The sequence below is a fragment of the Parus major genome, chromosome 7 (assembly GCF_001522545.3).
Source record: "Parus major isolate Abel chromosome 7, Parus_major1.1, whole genome shotgun sequence".
NCBI lineage: Eukaryota > Metazoa > Chordata > Aves > Passeriformes > Paridae > Parus > Parus major.
Window position 1 is genome coordinate 31,432,964 of NC_031776.1, and position 18,169 is coordinate 31,451,132.

The 18,169-nt window shown below is 36.5% G+C and overlaps 1 protein-coding gene across 1 annotated transcript in view; it reads right to left on the bottom strand.

The window, feature by feature from the left end:
- Positions 1 to 18,169, bottom strand: part of DARS1 (aspartyl-tRNA synthetase 1) — a 37,017-nt gene that overhangs the window by 15,119 nt on the left and 3,729 nt on the right. Inside the window, exons 3-7 of the mRNA XM_015635154.3 lie at positions 15,611 to 15,703; positions 10,588 to 10,690; positions 2,676 to 2,778; positions 1,328 to 1,408; positions 807 to 866 (exon numbers count right to left, since the gene is read on the bottom strand). Of these exons, the coding sequence (XP_015490640.1) occupies positions 807 to 866; positions 1,328 to 1,408; positions 2,676 to 2,778; positions 10,588 to 10,690; positions 15,611 to 15,703 (440 nt within the window). The remainder of the gene's footprint in view (positions 1 to 806; positions 867 to 1,327; positions 1,409 to 2,675; positions 2,779 to 10,587; positions 10,691 to 15,610; positions 15,704 to 18,169) is intronic.

The following is an 18,169-nucleotide window of genomic DNA, read 5'->3' on the forward strand; positions in this document are numbered from 1 at the left end:
AAAAAAAAAAAAAGCTATGCACAGTCTTCATTCAGTGTTGATTAAAATTTTATTGTGCAGAGCCTAAAATGGCTCAAAAGCCTAGGAAAAGGCCAGGATGCCTCAAGTCAGTAATGCTTAGCTAGTTACACACTTAAGTGCTAGCTGCTATTTCATTAAAAAAGAATCAAAGTTCTACAAGTAATTTAGTAGAGAATATTTTGCTGCTTATCAGAAATGGTAAATATTTGGGAGGTCTTTGAATTCACAGAAGGTTGGGTCTTCATGACCTGGATAAAGAAAGGTGTTTCAGGGAAAAAAAAGGAAAATACATTAATGCTGTGGAAGAAACAAAGCAAGTAAGATTGGTACTGTAGCCTGGTACAATGTCCCTGGCAAGGCATGCATTACAGAACCTCAACTGCCTGTTAAATCCCGGAACTTCCATCGTATACTTCAAAACTGAGCTCTTTACAGATTTTGGATAACAAAACTATATCTGAAAAAAAATGTTGTGTCTAAATTGTCCCTATTCAGTCACCTTTGACTTTTTCAGCTCAAAAGCAGAGATGTACATAGCCACACATCAAATCATCAATGTTTGCCTTTGAACTACCAACGTATGTTCTTTAATTAATGTCAGTAAAGGCAAACATTTAGGATTCAAAAATCCCATGCTTTTACAATACCACACAAAACAACATCGTTTATTTTTCTTCTGGACAACAATACAATTCCATCAAATCCAGGACTTCTACTGCTTTGTGGACTAGAAATATGGAAAATAAAAACTTGCAGGCAAGCCTGCAGCACTGCATGTTCCTTACCCTCAGATCAATGATTCTGTTGTCCAGTCTTGTATCTTGGTTAACAGTAGCTCTTCCATCCTAAACAGTTGCGCAAAAGCACACAGTGAATACACACACATCCAAAAAACTTCAACAACAGAAAATCAGTGGGCACGAACATCTTCTGGCTAAAAGCAAAGGGTTATTTTTATATTCAGCAGAACTTCTAGATCATTCTAGAAAGATCATACGGTATGCAATGCGGTAGCATAGCAAAGTTTACGGTGCAACTTCTCCCAGAGGTCACAGGCAGAACCCAGCTATGAGGATGCAGCAGACACACACACAAGATTGGAAACCTTCTGGTTTTGACCTCCTACTGCAGTTCAGCAGACATCAAAGCCATAGAGATGTTAAACACAGTTCTGGATAGCACAAAGGAAGTAAAATGCAAACCTAACAAACCCCCAGAATCACCGCATTAAGGAAGTTGCTTGGCTTTCGTGCTTTTGTTCAGATACAAAGACAATAAAAAACATTTGAGGATGCAAAGTTTTCACCTCCTCTCCTTCCACTTCTGGTCGAACAGCATCATCCAGCTGTAAGGGCAGTCGGGGTTCAGCTGAACTGATCACATAGATCTGAAATTGAGAGAGAACAGAAATAGCATGAGCCTCTGCTCAAAAGGAGGTGTGATTTACAAAAGGGTATTTCTAGCAGAGACTTGAAACAGTGTTTGCATAGCCTGCTTGCTCTAAGGCTGTGATTTTATTCCAGTATTTGAGATACACTGTGCATTCTCATGACAATACTGAAGTGCTTAGTTCTTGCTTTCCCCTTGAAAGATTTGAAGTATCTTTTTTTCTTCTGGGAAGCACCAAATTGAGCAAGTTCATACAGCCTGAGGGACAAGCCTTTTGGCATGAATGCCAGCTCTGAATATACCAGATTTCACAGAGTTTTAAGTTCTGATTCCATCAAGATCATCCTGTTCTTCTCCTTGTTAATGTATCATTTGTTTATCATCTGAATATAGCTGAAAGAGCTATTTCAGATTCAAGAATTTATTAGATAACTAAAATACAATCAGAGAACGAAAAACACCTTGCTGTGCCTTATGGTCTAGTATTGCTCCTGGAGGAGCAGTAAATTTGACGTTCTTTCAGAAAAATCAAGCACAGGATAATCTGCACACATATTAAAACATGTTTCTTCAAAATCTGCAGATTTTCCCCAATGCTGTTAGCTAAGATTTACCTCACTGCTATAATAGCCATTGTGCTCTACTCCTGAGGTGACTGGGTTTCAGCTGTATTGTAGACATACAGTTTAGTTAAAAACCCTTAGAAGAAAAGGATATTACATAAAGGTTTAAATATGCTTTCTATTTAAACAAATTATAAAGTTACACTTCCTCCAGCCCTACAGCACAAGTTCCAGGAACTTTAGATTTCAAAAGTTTCCATACTGTTAAGCTACTGAAAGTTTATTTCTGTGAGAATTATGTATTCCAGTCCATTGTACTAAGGGGAAGATTGTAACTCCGATAAAGAAGAAACTCCTGGCTTGCACTTAAAAAGAAGCAGACTTTTTATTCCAATGTCTACTGCAGTTAAGAATCAAAAACTAGAATTACAAGCTTTCCTAGCCAAATTGTTCTAGTGAGATGCTTTATTTTACTTGACACTGTAAATCAAATGGCAGATAAAAACAGGGAAACTAAAACTATTTTAAAACCAGAAGTGTTTAATTTTTACATATGAAACACTGAAATGTGTAGCTTAAAGGAGTTTATTTCTCTGGCAGCAGTTTCCTTACTGACAAAGTTTATGTATGTAGATGGACAGGCAGTTCCAACAGATTATCTATCAAACAATTAACCAGTGCTCCATTTGCTCAAAAATTTACCCTTTGAACATGAAGCTCAACGTCTTGCTGAGTACAACCTCCAATTTTCTGATGTGCTTTCCTCACAACGCCTTCTATGTCCACAATGCTCTCTTTGGTGATGCTGGCAATAAAGAGAGGACAGAAAGCTCAGTAACTTCCATTGCACACTGCAGCAGTCTCAGCACTGAGCACCATTCATTCACTTGTATGGACTGCTGAACAACAGAACAGAGTAAAGGATCTGAAGTTACTTTTATATCTAATAACTGATTAATAAAGGAGCTTGCTGAATTATCCCCAGCCACAATGAATTCAAACTGGGATGGCAGACTTGAGAGGGAAAGAATTATGACTGAGCTCAGTGCTCGCCCACTCTGTGTATTTATACATAAACTGAAAAGTGGCAGAGCTCTTTTTCTAGGCCACTGACACTCTTCCATGTGTCAGATGATGCAATTGTCTGCAAGATGTGTCTTCACCAGCAGAACAACAAAATGAAGGGAAATCCTAGAACTGAAGGGGAAAATCGAAACTAGTTCAGCTTGTTTAAACTACATGACTTGTTACTGAAAGATGCTACATGCTCCAAAGTAATTTCTCTGTGACAGGGGACACCCTAGCTGCTCTCCAGTAACAGTCACTAATAGTACATTAGAACACCACACACCATCCTGAAAGTCTTCCAAAGATATGATATAAAAGTATGTGTGCTCTAAGCAAACAATAACAAAATCTTCAAGAGTCAGAGGTGAGAAAAGAATTTGTATGAGCACTTTTTACTTACACATTCAAGGTATTGGAGTTTAAACCAGAACTTTTCTACAGATAATCTCACCCTCACTGGAAATATATTTTCACTCTGTCTCTCTGTTAACTTACAAGAGGCCAAATATCTAAAAATATTGCTTTCCTTTTCAGGAAAACTAATATTACAATTAATCTTTCACTTGCGAGTCCTTCTTGAGAAAGCTGAAAAGCAGTTTATGTACATCACTTGACCACCTAAGCCCTTAGACAGCAGGAAAGTATCAGGCCCACAATTCAACTGCAAATAATAAGAGGTGAGTGAGGATGCCATCAGACAAGCTGGCCAATGCTGAAGCAGCAAAGCAAAGAGCCATTAACAACCACCAACTTTACAAGGCTGGCACTTTTTTTACTTTGAATAAAAATCTTGAACAATCTGATGATATTAAAGTAACTGTGGAAAATTCAAGCATCAAATTCTCAAAACCTAACTGCATCACTATAAATAAATTCCAATTAATTAAAAAATAAAAAGCCAAATTTGAGTATTTTAGCTGATTACACTTTTTTTATGGCAATACTTTCAGGTGATAGAACTTAGCTGCTCTGAAGTTAATACAGAAGGGTGCTTCATATGCTTGACTTGCTTAACCATAGGTAATTCCATGTACTGCATTAAATTTGTGAACAGCATGTTCTGGTACATTTACATTTTAGAAGATCTACAGTTGCTCAAATCACAACTAAATTTGTACACAGTAGAGGTTGAGAGCAGGCTTTAAATAAGAATCCATTTAGTTATGGGTGAGCCTCCATCTCCACTAGTTTAGCAGAGGCAACAAATATGAGAAAGGATAATTGAAATGACACCAAGTGCTTCCAAGTACTTTCTATTACAAATTATTCTGTTTGAAACTCCTTACACAGACTGTAGAAGCAATACAGCACTTTAGATGCAAGAGAGCATGATCATCTATAAGAATATATGGTGCTAAACCAGTATTAAGTGTAATTATAAATTCCCTTTGCTTTTCAAATGCAAGAATGTTTAAAAGAATTAAAGTTTTACTCTTATGTGAACTCTTTTTCCCTAAACAGTTCTCCTTCTTCCCATTTCCTTTTCCATGTCAACATTTTGGCAAATGTCCAGAAAACACCACTAATGACATGAATAGCAGTGTCTTCACTGAAAATATCTGTTTCTAATCTGCTGAATAAAAGCCTTCTCACTAATAATAGCAAATCATATTTTAAATTTATTGAAGAAAATTCTCTGTGCTGTGAAAAAGAAAAGAATTGTTAAATATAAATGTGTTGTATAATGGATTCATAGTTAGATTGGTGATCCTATGGATGAGAGCTGTTAGTGAAGTGTGTACAGAGCTCTGATCAGAACAGGCAAGGAATTCAACATGCAAAATGGTATCAAGTTAAAAATACAGGAAGAAACTGAGTTTTACATAACTGTACCTGCAATATTGCTTTGTAAACTTGCATAACTTCAAAGCTTAGCACATAGGATAAAAAGAGCTTTCTCTCCATTTCTACACTGGAGTTGCAATTAAAACAAGTTTCTTGATCTGGAACATATTTAAAACGGTAGCATTCCTTAGTCATTACACCTGCCATAAATTTAATATGTATTTCGGCTGAGCTCCTAATTGTGTAGGTCCCTGTACTCAATTATTCAAATAATTGCCTGGGCACACAAAAGCACTAGGAAGGGTCCTACTGCATGTGACCATCTTTGTATTTATAAACATCCACCACCTCCTCTAAACTTTCATTTGATAATTCAAAAATGTGCTTTTCCTCATTTCAACTCGACATTTAATCCAGTATGGAAATAAAAGCTTGTGGTTTGAGTTCTGTTTGAACCATGCTCAGCAAGATCTAGAGCTGGAAGTATCTGAAATCCCTAACACTACATCAAATGTAGACTACAGAAACCTGGAAGGCGCTGCTTTGATCCAAACAGGTAATTCCAAGGATGTTACTGAAATGGCATTTTTAGTTCAAGTTGTAACAAGAAACAAGATGTTTTAATAAAATGCCCATAACTACGGCAAAGCATTCTCCCACAGCAGCAGGACTAAGTCATCTAGGTGATTTCCAATAAAATTCCCCTGGGTAACAAAAAAACCCCAAAACACCAACAAAAGTGAACAAGTAGCCGAGAAACATGCCAAAGTACCACCATTTCCCTTAAGGACAACAACATTTATATCTGTAATTAGTATTACCATGGACTAGAAATGAAAGTAGGATGCATAAGGCATTAAGAAAAGACAGATGACATCTTTACATTGTTTAATCCAAAAAGAAACTATTTAAGTATATAGATTCATGAAGTCCAACAATAAAAAATTTCTCTGTATAGGAAACTATTTTATATGTAATGTTCAAAAGAATCAAAATTATAATTTCTAAAGTGTCCACTAGATGCCTTATGTCTCTCTTAATTAGCTGCATGTCTATTAGCCAAGACTTTCCCTTTTAACCACAGGATTGCATTCTTGCAGTCTTTATAACAACATCTTTCATCAACAGCTTCATGTTGCAAGCTGAACCCTATATTGGCCTCCCAAAGTGAATCACAATCAACACTTCCTTGGTCAAAAGCCTGAAGAATAGGAAGAAACTTGGTTATTTTTAGACTTTAAATAGAAAATGTTTACTTCTTCTATACCATCTACACTTATTCTGGCATTTTGTCCTTTTTTCTTCAACCTCTTTCTGTAAGCAGACTGCACAAATTATATTAATACATTATTAAATTAAAAATATTAAATAATTGTCTTAATGCATAAAAATCAATGATCCTTTATCTGAATGCCAGTGAAAGTGAAGGCAGTGGTTTACTTTCAAAAAATGAGTACATTTTGTAAATACTTAGGAATATATACATTTTGTACTCAACAAGAGCAACTGTAAAATCCTGTCTGCACAAATATAGCCCCCAAAAGGAAACTACCTGACATTGTATACAAAAAGGCCAGGAAAACACCTACTCTTATTTTCTTCATTCTAAAAATGTAATGATTGGTTTCCTTTACCAACATTCTAATGCTTGGTTGAACCTGGGTATCTTCTGGGGAAAAAGGAAGCCAATCTGCTTTTAAAGATTTTAAGTAAAAAAATCCACAATGCATTTTTAGTAATTATCACCAAAAAAACCTACACTTTATTTCCTTTTTAAATTCCCCTAATTTCATCCTCTGTTCCTTGCATCCTGTCATACCTTTGTATCTGCACTGTAAAGACCCCCGCCAATGGCAGAAAACCTTGCATAGCACCACCAGACTGGGATCTAAATCACTCACTAATATCTCCAGGATAGAAGAGTTTTCTTAGTCTCACAGAAGGCAGATTTGCCTGATCATATATCATTTCTTCTTGCAACTTCACCTTCACTTTTTCCAATCTGACATGTATTCAGACACAAAGACAACAAAAGTGGACAAAATACTCCAGAACTGCCTAAAACCAGGCATATATTATATTAATGACATTTTATTCCTCTTCTCCAAAAGTCAAGGAACTGCATAGGCTTATGTCAAGTCAGTTATCTATCACAATCTCACATTTCTCTCTGCACTTTTTTATTAATCCTGAACACCCACAAAATCTGACCAATCACAAAGGTATAAATTCACACTGAAGAGCATTGAAGTGATTATTCTAAATGAGCCCTGGTTACTATACACTCCTGAGTCCCTATTAACCAGTTCAATTTCTGTGTCACCAGCAAACTTCACTGCAATTTGACATTTTCTTCCAGCCTTCTGATATAAAAACTAGAAATTGATAAAGAAAACATTCTGCAATATCCAGCAATCTTCCTGGTATTATCAATTTATCTAGCTAAAGAACTTAGATATGTTTATCTGCATTGTGAATTTTTTTCATACAACTTAACCACTTTACCCCCCCTTCCATTTTAATCTCTTTCCTGCATTTTTACTCTCTAGTCTACTACAAAGAGCCATCAAGTTACTTCCTGTGCAAGGGCAAATTTTTTGAGCAGCTATATTAGAATCTGTTAACCACCTCTCCCAGCTGCTCTATCAGCTCACGTGGCTCTGACAGTGGGGTGGCGGGAAAGGCTCAATTCTGAGATAGAAAAGGAGAAAGAAAACCAAAACCAGCCACACCCAACGCTTGATGGAAAAAAGCAGGTTGATAAATTACTAAGATACAACACTAACTGGCATCTCTGCTTGTAAAAGAAACAATTAACTGTTTCTCTTATACATTATCCCTTGCAGGACCAGGCTGAATTGTTTTTTATTGATAAAAGACAAAAGAGCAATTCCACAGCTGCCAATCCAGTACCTCAACTGACTCTGTGCTATATTTGTCTTGGAAGTTCAACTTGAAACTTTCCATGGTTAAACTCACAGAAATTTCTTTGTAAACCTGAGTTGAACCACTATAAAATATCTTTCACTAAAAACTCACATTCTAATGATAATGGTGGTAATTATTGTATAAATGTTGCTGACCACAGAACATTATGAAAGTTCTTGGTTTCCATGTGCCAATATCTAAAAGAGGAACTGGTTTGTTTATAATTTCTGAAATTTTGTACAAAAATGCTCATTATTTCATCAACTAAAATTAAAAATTCAAGATCCAGAATTTTACAAACTACTTTAAACAAAGTTGTGGACACAGTAAGAAAATATGAGAAAATAGCACAATGAAAATACAGTTTATATACTATCAGTGAAAGCATTTAAAAATTTAATTGAAATTTAAGATATTTGAGTTAAATGTTTTTTTCAATAAATGTATATTTCCTCATTTAACATGTAGGAAATGAGGACATGATGGTGATTGCTAGGTTGGACTTGGTGATCTTGAAGGTCTTTTCCAGCCTTAACAGTCCTGTGAGTCTATGATAAAAAAAGACACTGAAAAAGGCAGGGAAACAGGATAGTTATTTTTAGACATCTAAGCCCAGCCTCATTTGCTAGAAATAATGGGACCACTCCAGAGCAGGTGAAAGGCAGCAGGGAAGTGACTGAACACAGGCACGTACTGGGGCTCTGCTTCAGGTGACCCCATGTGCACTCACCAGGCAGGGAACAGCAGCAGCCTCTGAAGGACAAGAGGCAGCTGCAGTGGCAACAGCAGACAGAATTGTAGGAGATGAAACACTGGAAAAAGTGAGAGCATGGCAGGATATTAATAAAACAGGTTTGTTGGTGGGAAGGAATCCTGAGGAGATGACTGCAATAATGATGTTAAAAAAACTGAAAGCAAACTCCCACAAGAAAATCCAGAAAGCTTTAATAGAGCTACACCACTCAGAGAACGTGATGATGAGCATGTAATCATTTCAGAAGTACAAATGGGATGGGAAACATGAATGCTACAAAGTAAGTGAGGCTGAAGTACCAGGATTCAGCTAGAAAATGCTATACCAAAAAAGGATCAGAAGGAAAAGTCAAAACATAGTATAAGCATCATCAGTCTGGCTACTCTGAGGAGTTCAAGTCTGTCTCATCAAGAGGGAAGACAACAGGGAGTTGGGAAGAACCTCAGGATGAGATTCTGCCTGATCCAAACAGCTCACTGCTGCCAGAAGAGAAAGGAGCTTTACCCTCTACTGTTTCCAGATACCCTCTTCCACCATTTACATTCCTTGTTAGCTCTGGACCTCCATGACCTGATTTAAATCACTTATCTGGCAGAAAACTGACTGAGTAAAAGAAGATCAGTGAGTCACAAAAAACTATCACAGAAGGTTTCTAAGCAGCAGACAGCATATCGAAAAATAGCATAAGGACCAGCTTCCCTCTCATGATCTCCACAAAGATCTACCAATCAGGAAATGTAAGAAATTCAGCTGTGGAGGGAAGAACCAAGAAGAAAACTGAAAAAGAGAGATATTGGAGAAAACTGGGGAATAGGAGAGAGTGCATCACAACTCTAAGGGTTGTTTCACTGTTCTGTAGCACAAGTTTCTCAAGGGAGTACAGGCAGACAGTTGGGACTTTCGAGGGAGATGAATTAGGGAACAAGTACATTATACACTTCATTCTTTTTAGAGATTCCAAGTGCTGGAGTGAACAAATCATTTCGTGAAGAAACAGAACACTTCACTTTGGCTCACAAACACCTGTGAACAGCATGTTTCACACTGGCACTGCCAGCACTGAGCACCGCCAAACAAACACTGCTGGTTCTGTTTTCCTGTTGCCTTGAACCCCATCAGCAGAAGCATTATCCCAACCTTCTTAACTTGGCTTCTGGAAGTCTACTATAATGAATCCTTCCCTTCCCTGACATATTGAAGGTTGAAGGCTGTAGCACTTTTGCAACTAATTAGTGGGGGCTCCCTTCCTAGGCATGAGAGTAGTGCCAAGAACTACACAGAAGCAACTCAAGTGCCACATGTTAAACATATTCTGCACCAAATAAACTGCACAGAACTGATCCACATTTCTATTTGTGAACAAGTAGATAGACATGATTAAATCTCTACTATAAAGCATATTTGTCACACAAATATTTTCACTACAGGACAACCTGAAAGCACAATCTTGATGTGAACAGAAGGGAAAGGTAATTTTTTATCTTTAGAAACAAAACAAACCAAATAACTGAATTCAAATTGCTGCAACAAACATTTTTTTAAATGGCAAGTCTATTATCCCTGCCGATTTTTTTTTAATTAAAATTTTAGTGCCAAAAATAAGGTGTAGCTATGACTAACCCAGTGCACAGAAGGTACTTTTAATTTCAACTCAGTAAGCCACTTGCAACATGGGACTTCTTCACATCAGGTCTAAGTACAAAATGTATTACTAGACTGCACGTCTGGTAGAAGAAAAACGCTGAACATGTGCAGACACACAGCACCACCACACACCAAACGAAGTAGCCCACTAAGCTCAGCTTGCCAGACTTTTTGTTAGCCAGCTTGGAAGAAAATGTAGGTTGTCTATGGCAAGAGAATGCTGCTTCAGCAGTTCAGAATGAATTTCAAGCCTGTTCTCTATTTTATCTTTTGTCAGTATAATGTATTCAACGCAATAGAGAGCTGACAATTTAAATAACTACATTTTAAAACAAACGAAGCATTGATGTTAATGTGTGAAAATGGTCCCAACCCTTGGGAGTCCTGGTTCCCACCATTGTTTACTCTGACAACAGGATATAATTGCTTACTTACTTGGCAGCAAACTTTACCATCTGCTTGCTTGCATGCTGTCCCACAGCCACAAGAGCCTGGATATTAAACTGCTGCTGACGCAGGACTAAGAAACACTGCTTCCCTGAATACAAAGAGAAACAACACAGGTGTATTAAGGACAAGTTACTTGAGGTCTTTATGAATGAGGAAAAATTCTTTCCTACTTAAATATAAACTGAGCTTTTAAGAGTGTGCGTCTCTCTCTCACACTCATTGCTGCCCCCCCTCCAAAAAAGCTGCTTCAAATTCCTCAGCTGTATATGTACACACACACACAAACACTGAGATAAATTAAATATTGTGCTTACATCTATAAACATGTGAATGGACATTTTCTAAAAATAACAGTAAGCTTTCCAAGATAAAGAATATTTAGACAAAAGAAAAACAATAAACCGTAACTTTTAAAGTAACTTTCTTCAACTGCAAGAAATAGAACAGACTTTTCCTTGTTTCTTTGCTCACAACTACTTCAAGTCTATAAACTATTTTTAAAGAAGTTTTTTCTCATCTTCTCAAATCAAAGCTGTAGAGTTCACTTTACAAAGCTGCTCTGAATTAGTCTTGATTTTGCACCACAAGGACTAAACCAACAATGTTCATTCTACAATACACCACACATTCAGAATGAAGGGGAACAAAAGGAGTATTGATTCTAGTGAATGACAAGAACCTAAAAGACCCAATTAAAAATTCCTGTAAGAGCAATTTATTCATGAACAGCTTAGGGAAAAAGAAGTTAATAGGAATTAATAATAATGTACAAAGAACATAATGCATTTTGTTGACTTTTAAAATGGGTATTTCCAAGTCAACAAAGCTCTTTCTAATCTGTTTAGCTGAGTTACAATCGTTTCATACTTCTCACATCTCTAATAATCATTTATTCCTTAAATTAGTTTTAAGGAAATGTGGTGATTTTAAATGCTTCTTCCCAGAGAGAAACTAACAACAACCGTTTCACTGGTGTACCAGTATCTGATAAAGGCACCAGTATGACTTTAACCCCAGGTTCTGACTCAGAATGTTATAACATTTCCATTGAAATTATGAGACTAGGAAGAAGACAGAAGTTTTGTTACAGACAGCTACTTCCCCACTGTTGTTGACTTAAGTTCTAAATCAATAAACCAACACATACCTAACTTGAAAACTGACACTAAAAAACCAGTTGCAGTTTTCATTTGTAATTATGCAGATTACCACTCCTGACATATAGCTACAGAAAATTCAAGAGTATCAGAAAATAAATGCAGAACCCTTGACACACTGTCTCATGGAAATAAAAGCAAACATACAACACTAGTACAAAATATTATTAAATATTAATTATAATTGTTGTAAATAACAAATCTTGTCCTACGACAACAATGTAACGAGATTAATTAAGTATTTTGAAAAACAGAGTACTTCTGTATTCCAGAGGTTGCAATATCCAATATGGCACAGATGCATGTATTTCTTGCAGGCAAACATTAAATAACAGATTTAAATTAGAAAAATACAGGCTGTGTTTCAGATCCAGCAAGTCAATAAAGAAAGTACAATTTTTCCACAGGACAGGATATGCTGAATTTCTTTAGATAAGGGAGTCCTGTCTCATATCTTTGACATCTCAGTGTTTCTTACAGTGTGGTTGGAAACAATATTTCCTAGGAGATAGTATTCATATCCATGATTTTAGTCACAAACAATTTAGCAAAATATGATCTAAGTTTCAGCAGTGATGTTCAAACAAAAAATGCTCAGCTGAAGACAGCTACAATGTAACTCAGCTATAACACAGGACAGTAATGAAAGGACCTGCTATCACAGAATAATTTGGGTTGGAAGAGAGCTTTAAGGGCCATCCAGTGCAATGCCCTGTGATGGGCAGAGATATCTGTACCAAGACAAGCTTGCTCAGATCCTCATCCAAAAATCTGGCCGTTGTACTTAATCCCAAACACTGGAAGCCTGATGAATATCTACATTATAAAAGGACTCAAATGTCTTTGCCATGAGTAACAGTAGCTGTTTTCATGAAGGAAGAGGATGTTTCGCAGAATGCAACAACTGCTAATCACACAGAAGATAAGTGACCAAACGGACCTCACTCACAGGGCTGGTTAAAATATCCTAATCACAAAGATTAAAGAGGGAAGAGAACTTTTCCTGAGAGATCTGAAGGCATTCAAAATAAAGTATAGAAAAGACCAGCCACAATCAAATCTAGCTCAGGCTTAGAAGCCTTTCCAGATCAGAAGATGGGAAAAAAGAAGGATTTGAGTGAGAAAAAATTTGGATAATGGGATCTTCTCCCTGTGCTTCAAAACTTAAGTAGTGCTTAGCTGAAAAGTATAGCACCAAATTTACTCATATTCAGCAGTAAAATACTCTAAGTTCCTATTAAAAAAACAATACCATGTCCCACAAGAATTCCTAAAAGACTATAAATTTCAAAAGAAATTTGGTTAAAAACAGTAAAATGCATAGAATGTTCAGGCTCTGAACAAATAAGAGAATTCCATCAAAAATAAGCATATAAACAATCCAGTAATCCATAGTCCATGTTGGATAAAAGTAACAGGTCACAAAAGACCTTATAAAAGAAATGGATGTAAGGAAGTAACTGGTATAAAGAGTAAAAAATGTTGGTTGTATAAATTAAATGATACGTTTGCCAACCAAAAGAAAACCTTACATGGTTTATTATAAAATTTGGCTCAATATTTACATTGCTCTTGGTGGAAATCTTATTTTCAGATGTTTCATAGTCCTTTGGATTCAAAACCCAAAATCTAGTTCAGGTCTAACATGCTGCACAAGCCCCAGATGTCTGGCCAAACCCAGACCAAGTTCCCAAGGGCTTTTTGATGATAAACGTGATCAGCAGATTAGGCTGGCTTTAAAATAAGGCCAGAAATAACATTTATCAATCTATGATACAAAGCACAGGTCCCTGTGCTATTCTATTTTAGTACAACCCACAGAAATTCCCAACACCCCATTCTTTACACATCCTTCAGTTAATTTCCATCAGACTCCATGAGTGACTTGTTATGGGAGACAGCTGGAATCTGCAGTTGCTCCCATTAATTTTTTTTGGCTTATTGTTCAGAACAGACAGGGTTAAATAAAGGCTATGTTGGTTATTTAGGTGTCAAATTCAAGTTTCTGAGAAAAACTAAAGCTTGTTTTTGTGAAAGATTTTCCTGTTTCCTGCAAGGCTTTCCTTTCTACATGGTAGGAATAGTGCCATGTTGTGTGTGGGAAAGGCTAATATTACTTTTTACTCTTAAACATTTGCTCTTCTTGTAAGATTCTTTCCCCACAGTTTAAGTAAACAAGCATACGACATTCCCTAGCAGCACTCCCTGAATGTCAGAATTGTTCTGTGTTGTCAGAGGGAACAAGACACATCATCAATACATTCAGATCATTCATGCTCATGATCAACTCCTTTTTCCTTCATTCTTCAGGTTGTGTTAAAGAGTTTTAAAAATAAGCACTATTGTTTCATCAAAAACAAAAGTCTTTCCTGAGGTCAAAGTGAAGGACTACAACAGCTTCTTTTAAATTCATATTGACTTGTTACAGACATGTTACTGTGTTTGATGGAAATGTATATATCATACAAGATCTCACACATCAATGTACTACAGAGAGCAATTGACAACTACAGAATTTTACACTGCTTTCAAGGTCTGCATAGATACCTGCTTCTAATATCCCAAATGCCTTTAATAGCTTGAACTCTTCCTATAATTGCAAAAAAAAAAAAAAAAGCCATAAGGATACACTAATTTATGTACAGATTGTAATAACAGTAACATTTAAATCAGAGGGAGTGTCTTCTGTCTGAACAACTTCATGACATAATGACCAAGGGTTTCACAGCTTTTGGAACTGACAATTTCTTTAATTAACTGAGAGATTGCCATTACAAAAATTACTGAGGAAATTACAGAGGATTCCTTAAGTTTAAAGATTCTACTAAAAATTAATATGTGCATCATATGTATATATTTTAATGCAGTTCCTTATTTTAATCAACTGCAGCACAGACACAGAGGGACATGTTTTAAGGAAATGAATTCGCAAAAAGAGAAATTAATCTGTTATCTCTGATGATATTGTGTACTGGATTCTCACCCCTAATTTGCATCATTCCAAATTTTAAGACTACTGTTAAGTTTTGTTTGCGAAGACAATTTCATTATGCGCTTTTTTTTTTTTTCAATTCTTGGAAAGACAAGTTATTTATATCTCTAGATCTGCCAAACACAACTGAAACCAGTACAACAGTTGTCAGCATCTGATGTCAACTGCAAAGGCCAAAGCCTATTGAAATTTGCATATGGCAACCTGGTCTCCAGAGGGAACTTCTGATTCCAGGGAAGAAATATGGCTGTCAGACAGCCAAGTGTGACAGCCCTCACTGCTGAGAACCTACAAAAGGCTTTCCCTTTTGTCTTGCTAAAGAAAGATGATGCTTCTTATTTGAAGTTCAAATTGATATAATAAGATACCAGTAATCGAAATAAGATTTGTAAATTTTAACAATTTTTGTTTCCTGTCAAAGAAATGGTGTGGTGAAAATATACATGTGTAGCAGTAGAAATATGACCTGTCTGACAACAGATACATTTATAATACGAGTATGTTTTACTGTAGGAGCTTAGAAGTGTTTTATCTCACATCTGTTGACACCTTAAGTAGAATGATGACATTTTTTAATTAGTATTATTTACAAGTGTCCATATATTATTTAGCAATAAAGAAAAACAAAAATTTACTTTTACTACAGTAACTGATTTCCACATAGCTAAAACCAAAATCTCTTCCATTTTGGGAAAAAGAAAAGAACCAGTCAAAGTAACACTGAGGCAACCCTGAGTAGCCAGGTGACAAAGTTTTCTTGAATGTAAGACGTAAGCAACAAGTCATGAAACCAAAATAAACATTAATGTTGTACAAATGACATGAGGAAATAAAACCAAAAACCCTGGAGGCCTCTCACCTTTAGCTCTGCTGGTGTGAATTCTGCCACGAACCCAAACCTCTTCATCAGCCTTCTCCACCGTCAAGTCTTTTATACGAACCAAAACTCTATCTGAATTACAGAAAAAAACACACATTTTAAAACAGTTTTTCTCTTTAAACTCCAAATACACTTTCTATCATTGCTATTGAGAAAATTGATAATAAATCCAAAACATTATTTTTTGTATCAACAGGGTAACTGACTTACTGAAAACATCCAAGATCCCATTTCCTTTCTTAGTGACTTGTACTTGATCCAGTAGCTTTAAATTGTTCAAGCTTAATTTTGAGTTACACAGCAGGGTCAAACTGCACTTTACCAACAGCAAGACTCACTGTAGTTCATGGATGGCAGAACCCAGCATGATTACACTGGTTTTGATAGGACTGTACTACCTGCACACTATCTGCATTTCTGTTGCCTAAGGGATGCCCTGCTGCACTGTGCAGGATCAAAGCTGCTGTGTAGAACCCAGCAAAACAAAGGCTCAGAGGTGACATGACTACTCTCTCTATCTACCTTATGTAAGTAGGATGAGTAAAACTGTAAAATAACTATTATTTGAAGTAAAGAAAGGAAAGAAACCACAAATAAATGTGCATTATAAATTTTAAAGTATTTCTTTTTATTAAAATAACAGCATTTTGGAGCAACAAAAGTATTACTGAGTAAAATGGATAATATTCATTTTAGGAGAATCTCTTTGACAACCTGATCAAGCACTACTATCACCGTCTGAGCCAAGACTAGATCAGAAGTACCCTTCAAATCCAATATAGCTGCAAAGCTAAATAATAGCAGAAATGCATGGCTTGGAAAGGACAGATTTTGAATGGCACAGGGAAAAAAAGTTATCATGGAAAATATTTTTAAGCAAATCAGGACTTTAAAAATTGTATACAACCATTATGAACTAAAAATACACTAGGTGCATGCAGCTATTCCTTGCATGATTCTTTCCTCACAAACTTCTCCCTCGTTTCAAAATAACATTAAATTTGCTGAGACACTTCCACTGTAGACTTTTCCTGACAGAACTTTTCTTAAGTTTTGGAAAAAAAAACAAAAACAAAAAACCAACTTTTGCCCACTCCAGATTACCATCTGCTGTTCTGGACTCCTTCCTTCTGCCTCTGAATACCAGTCACAGCTTGCCCTGCAAGCCTATTATTCTGCACTGGGGATTTTAGGGGATTGAAAAGTTTTATTATCTTTCAGGGCAATTTCTTTCTTCACAGACAAGTATCAAATCCAGAACAGACTGAAGTGCACAGGGAAATGTGATAGGAAATTGACTCAAATATATTCATAAAGTGTGTATGTGTGAATGTGTGTATGTGTGTTGTTATGCTGGGGAAGAGAGAAATGGGAATAAAGATGTTATCATTTTCCATTATCATTAATTTCTGACACTCAAACTTTGTGTAGTACTATAGGAAACAAGCAACCATCACAATCCACAACCTTCAGTATTTTTAAGAGCTTAATATTCAGACTGTTAAAATTACCTTTAAATTACATTTAACACAAAAATTGTTATATGGTATTAATTATTAAAAACTATTTTACCTTTCATAAAAAGGGCAATAAACAGTATCTGCAAGGTGACATCAAAAAGCCCTTTCTTCCAACAGCAAATCACATAGTGACAGAATGGCTGAGGCTGGGAGGAGTCTCTGGAAGCAATCCCACCCAATGCCATGCACAAGCAGGGTGGCATAGAGCCAGCTGTACAGGATCATGTTCTGACTTTTTTTTAGTATTTCCAAGAAGGGACACTCTTCCTGGGCAATCCTGTATCAATGTGGTCACCCTCAGAGGAAAAAAAAAACATCTCCTGATGTTCATTGTGCCCACTGCCTCTGTTCCTGTCACTGTGCTCCACTGCAATGAGCTAGCTGTAGCAACTATGCCACTTTGCTTCCCTCCTCTGACACTTCCCAAATCTAGTTATTTTTTACCTCAATGTGTTCTTCTTAACATACTATTATTTTTCTCTCAGAACGCCAACCTCTTCTAAACATGGGAGGAGAGGACAGAAGTCCAAAAAGCTGTGTGGCATACATGAAACAACACTTTTTCACCTCGAGACCTCATTCCCTTCTTGTCACATCAACCTGTTTACTAAGATAATTTATCCTGTATCGTGGAATTTAGAAAACTATGATCAATATTTCTGCTGTCTCTGTGTAGTGCCAGCATCTTCAAAGTACTGGAAAAATTTAAAAAACAGAAGGCGAGTTTGACATAAAAGCCTGAAAATCAAAAGCAATATTAGATGAAAGCAGCTTCCAGAGAGGGGATATGAGATAAAGGATCTGAAGCGAGAAAAAAGGAATGGCCAAAAATGGAGTTGTACTAGCAATCATAGCCTCAAGCAGGCAGGAAGGACTTAGACCTGACACGACAGGAGGCAAGCACATCAGATAGCCAGGGCAGCCAACATCAGCAGAGGATTTAAGTGGACCAAGAAAGAAGGCACAGGTGTGTGTGAGCTCAACAGAGCAGGGTGGAGAAACAAAGCTGTGAACCTAA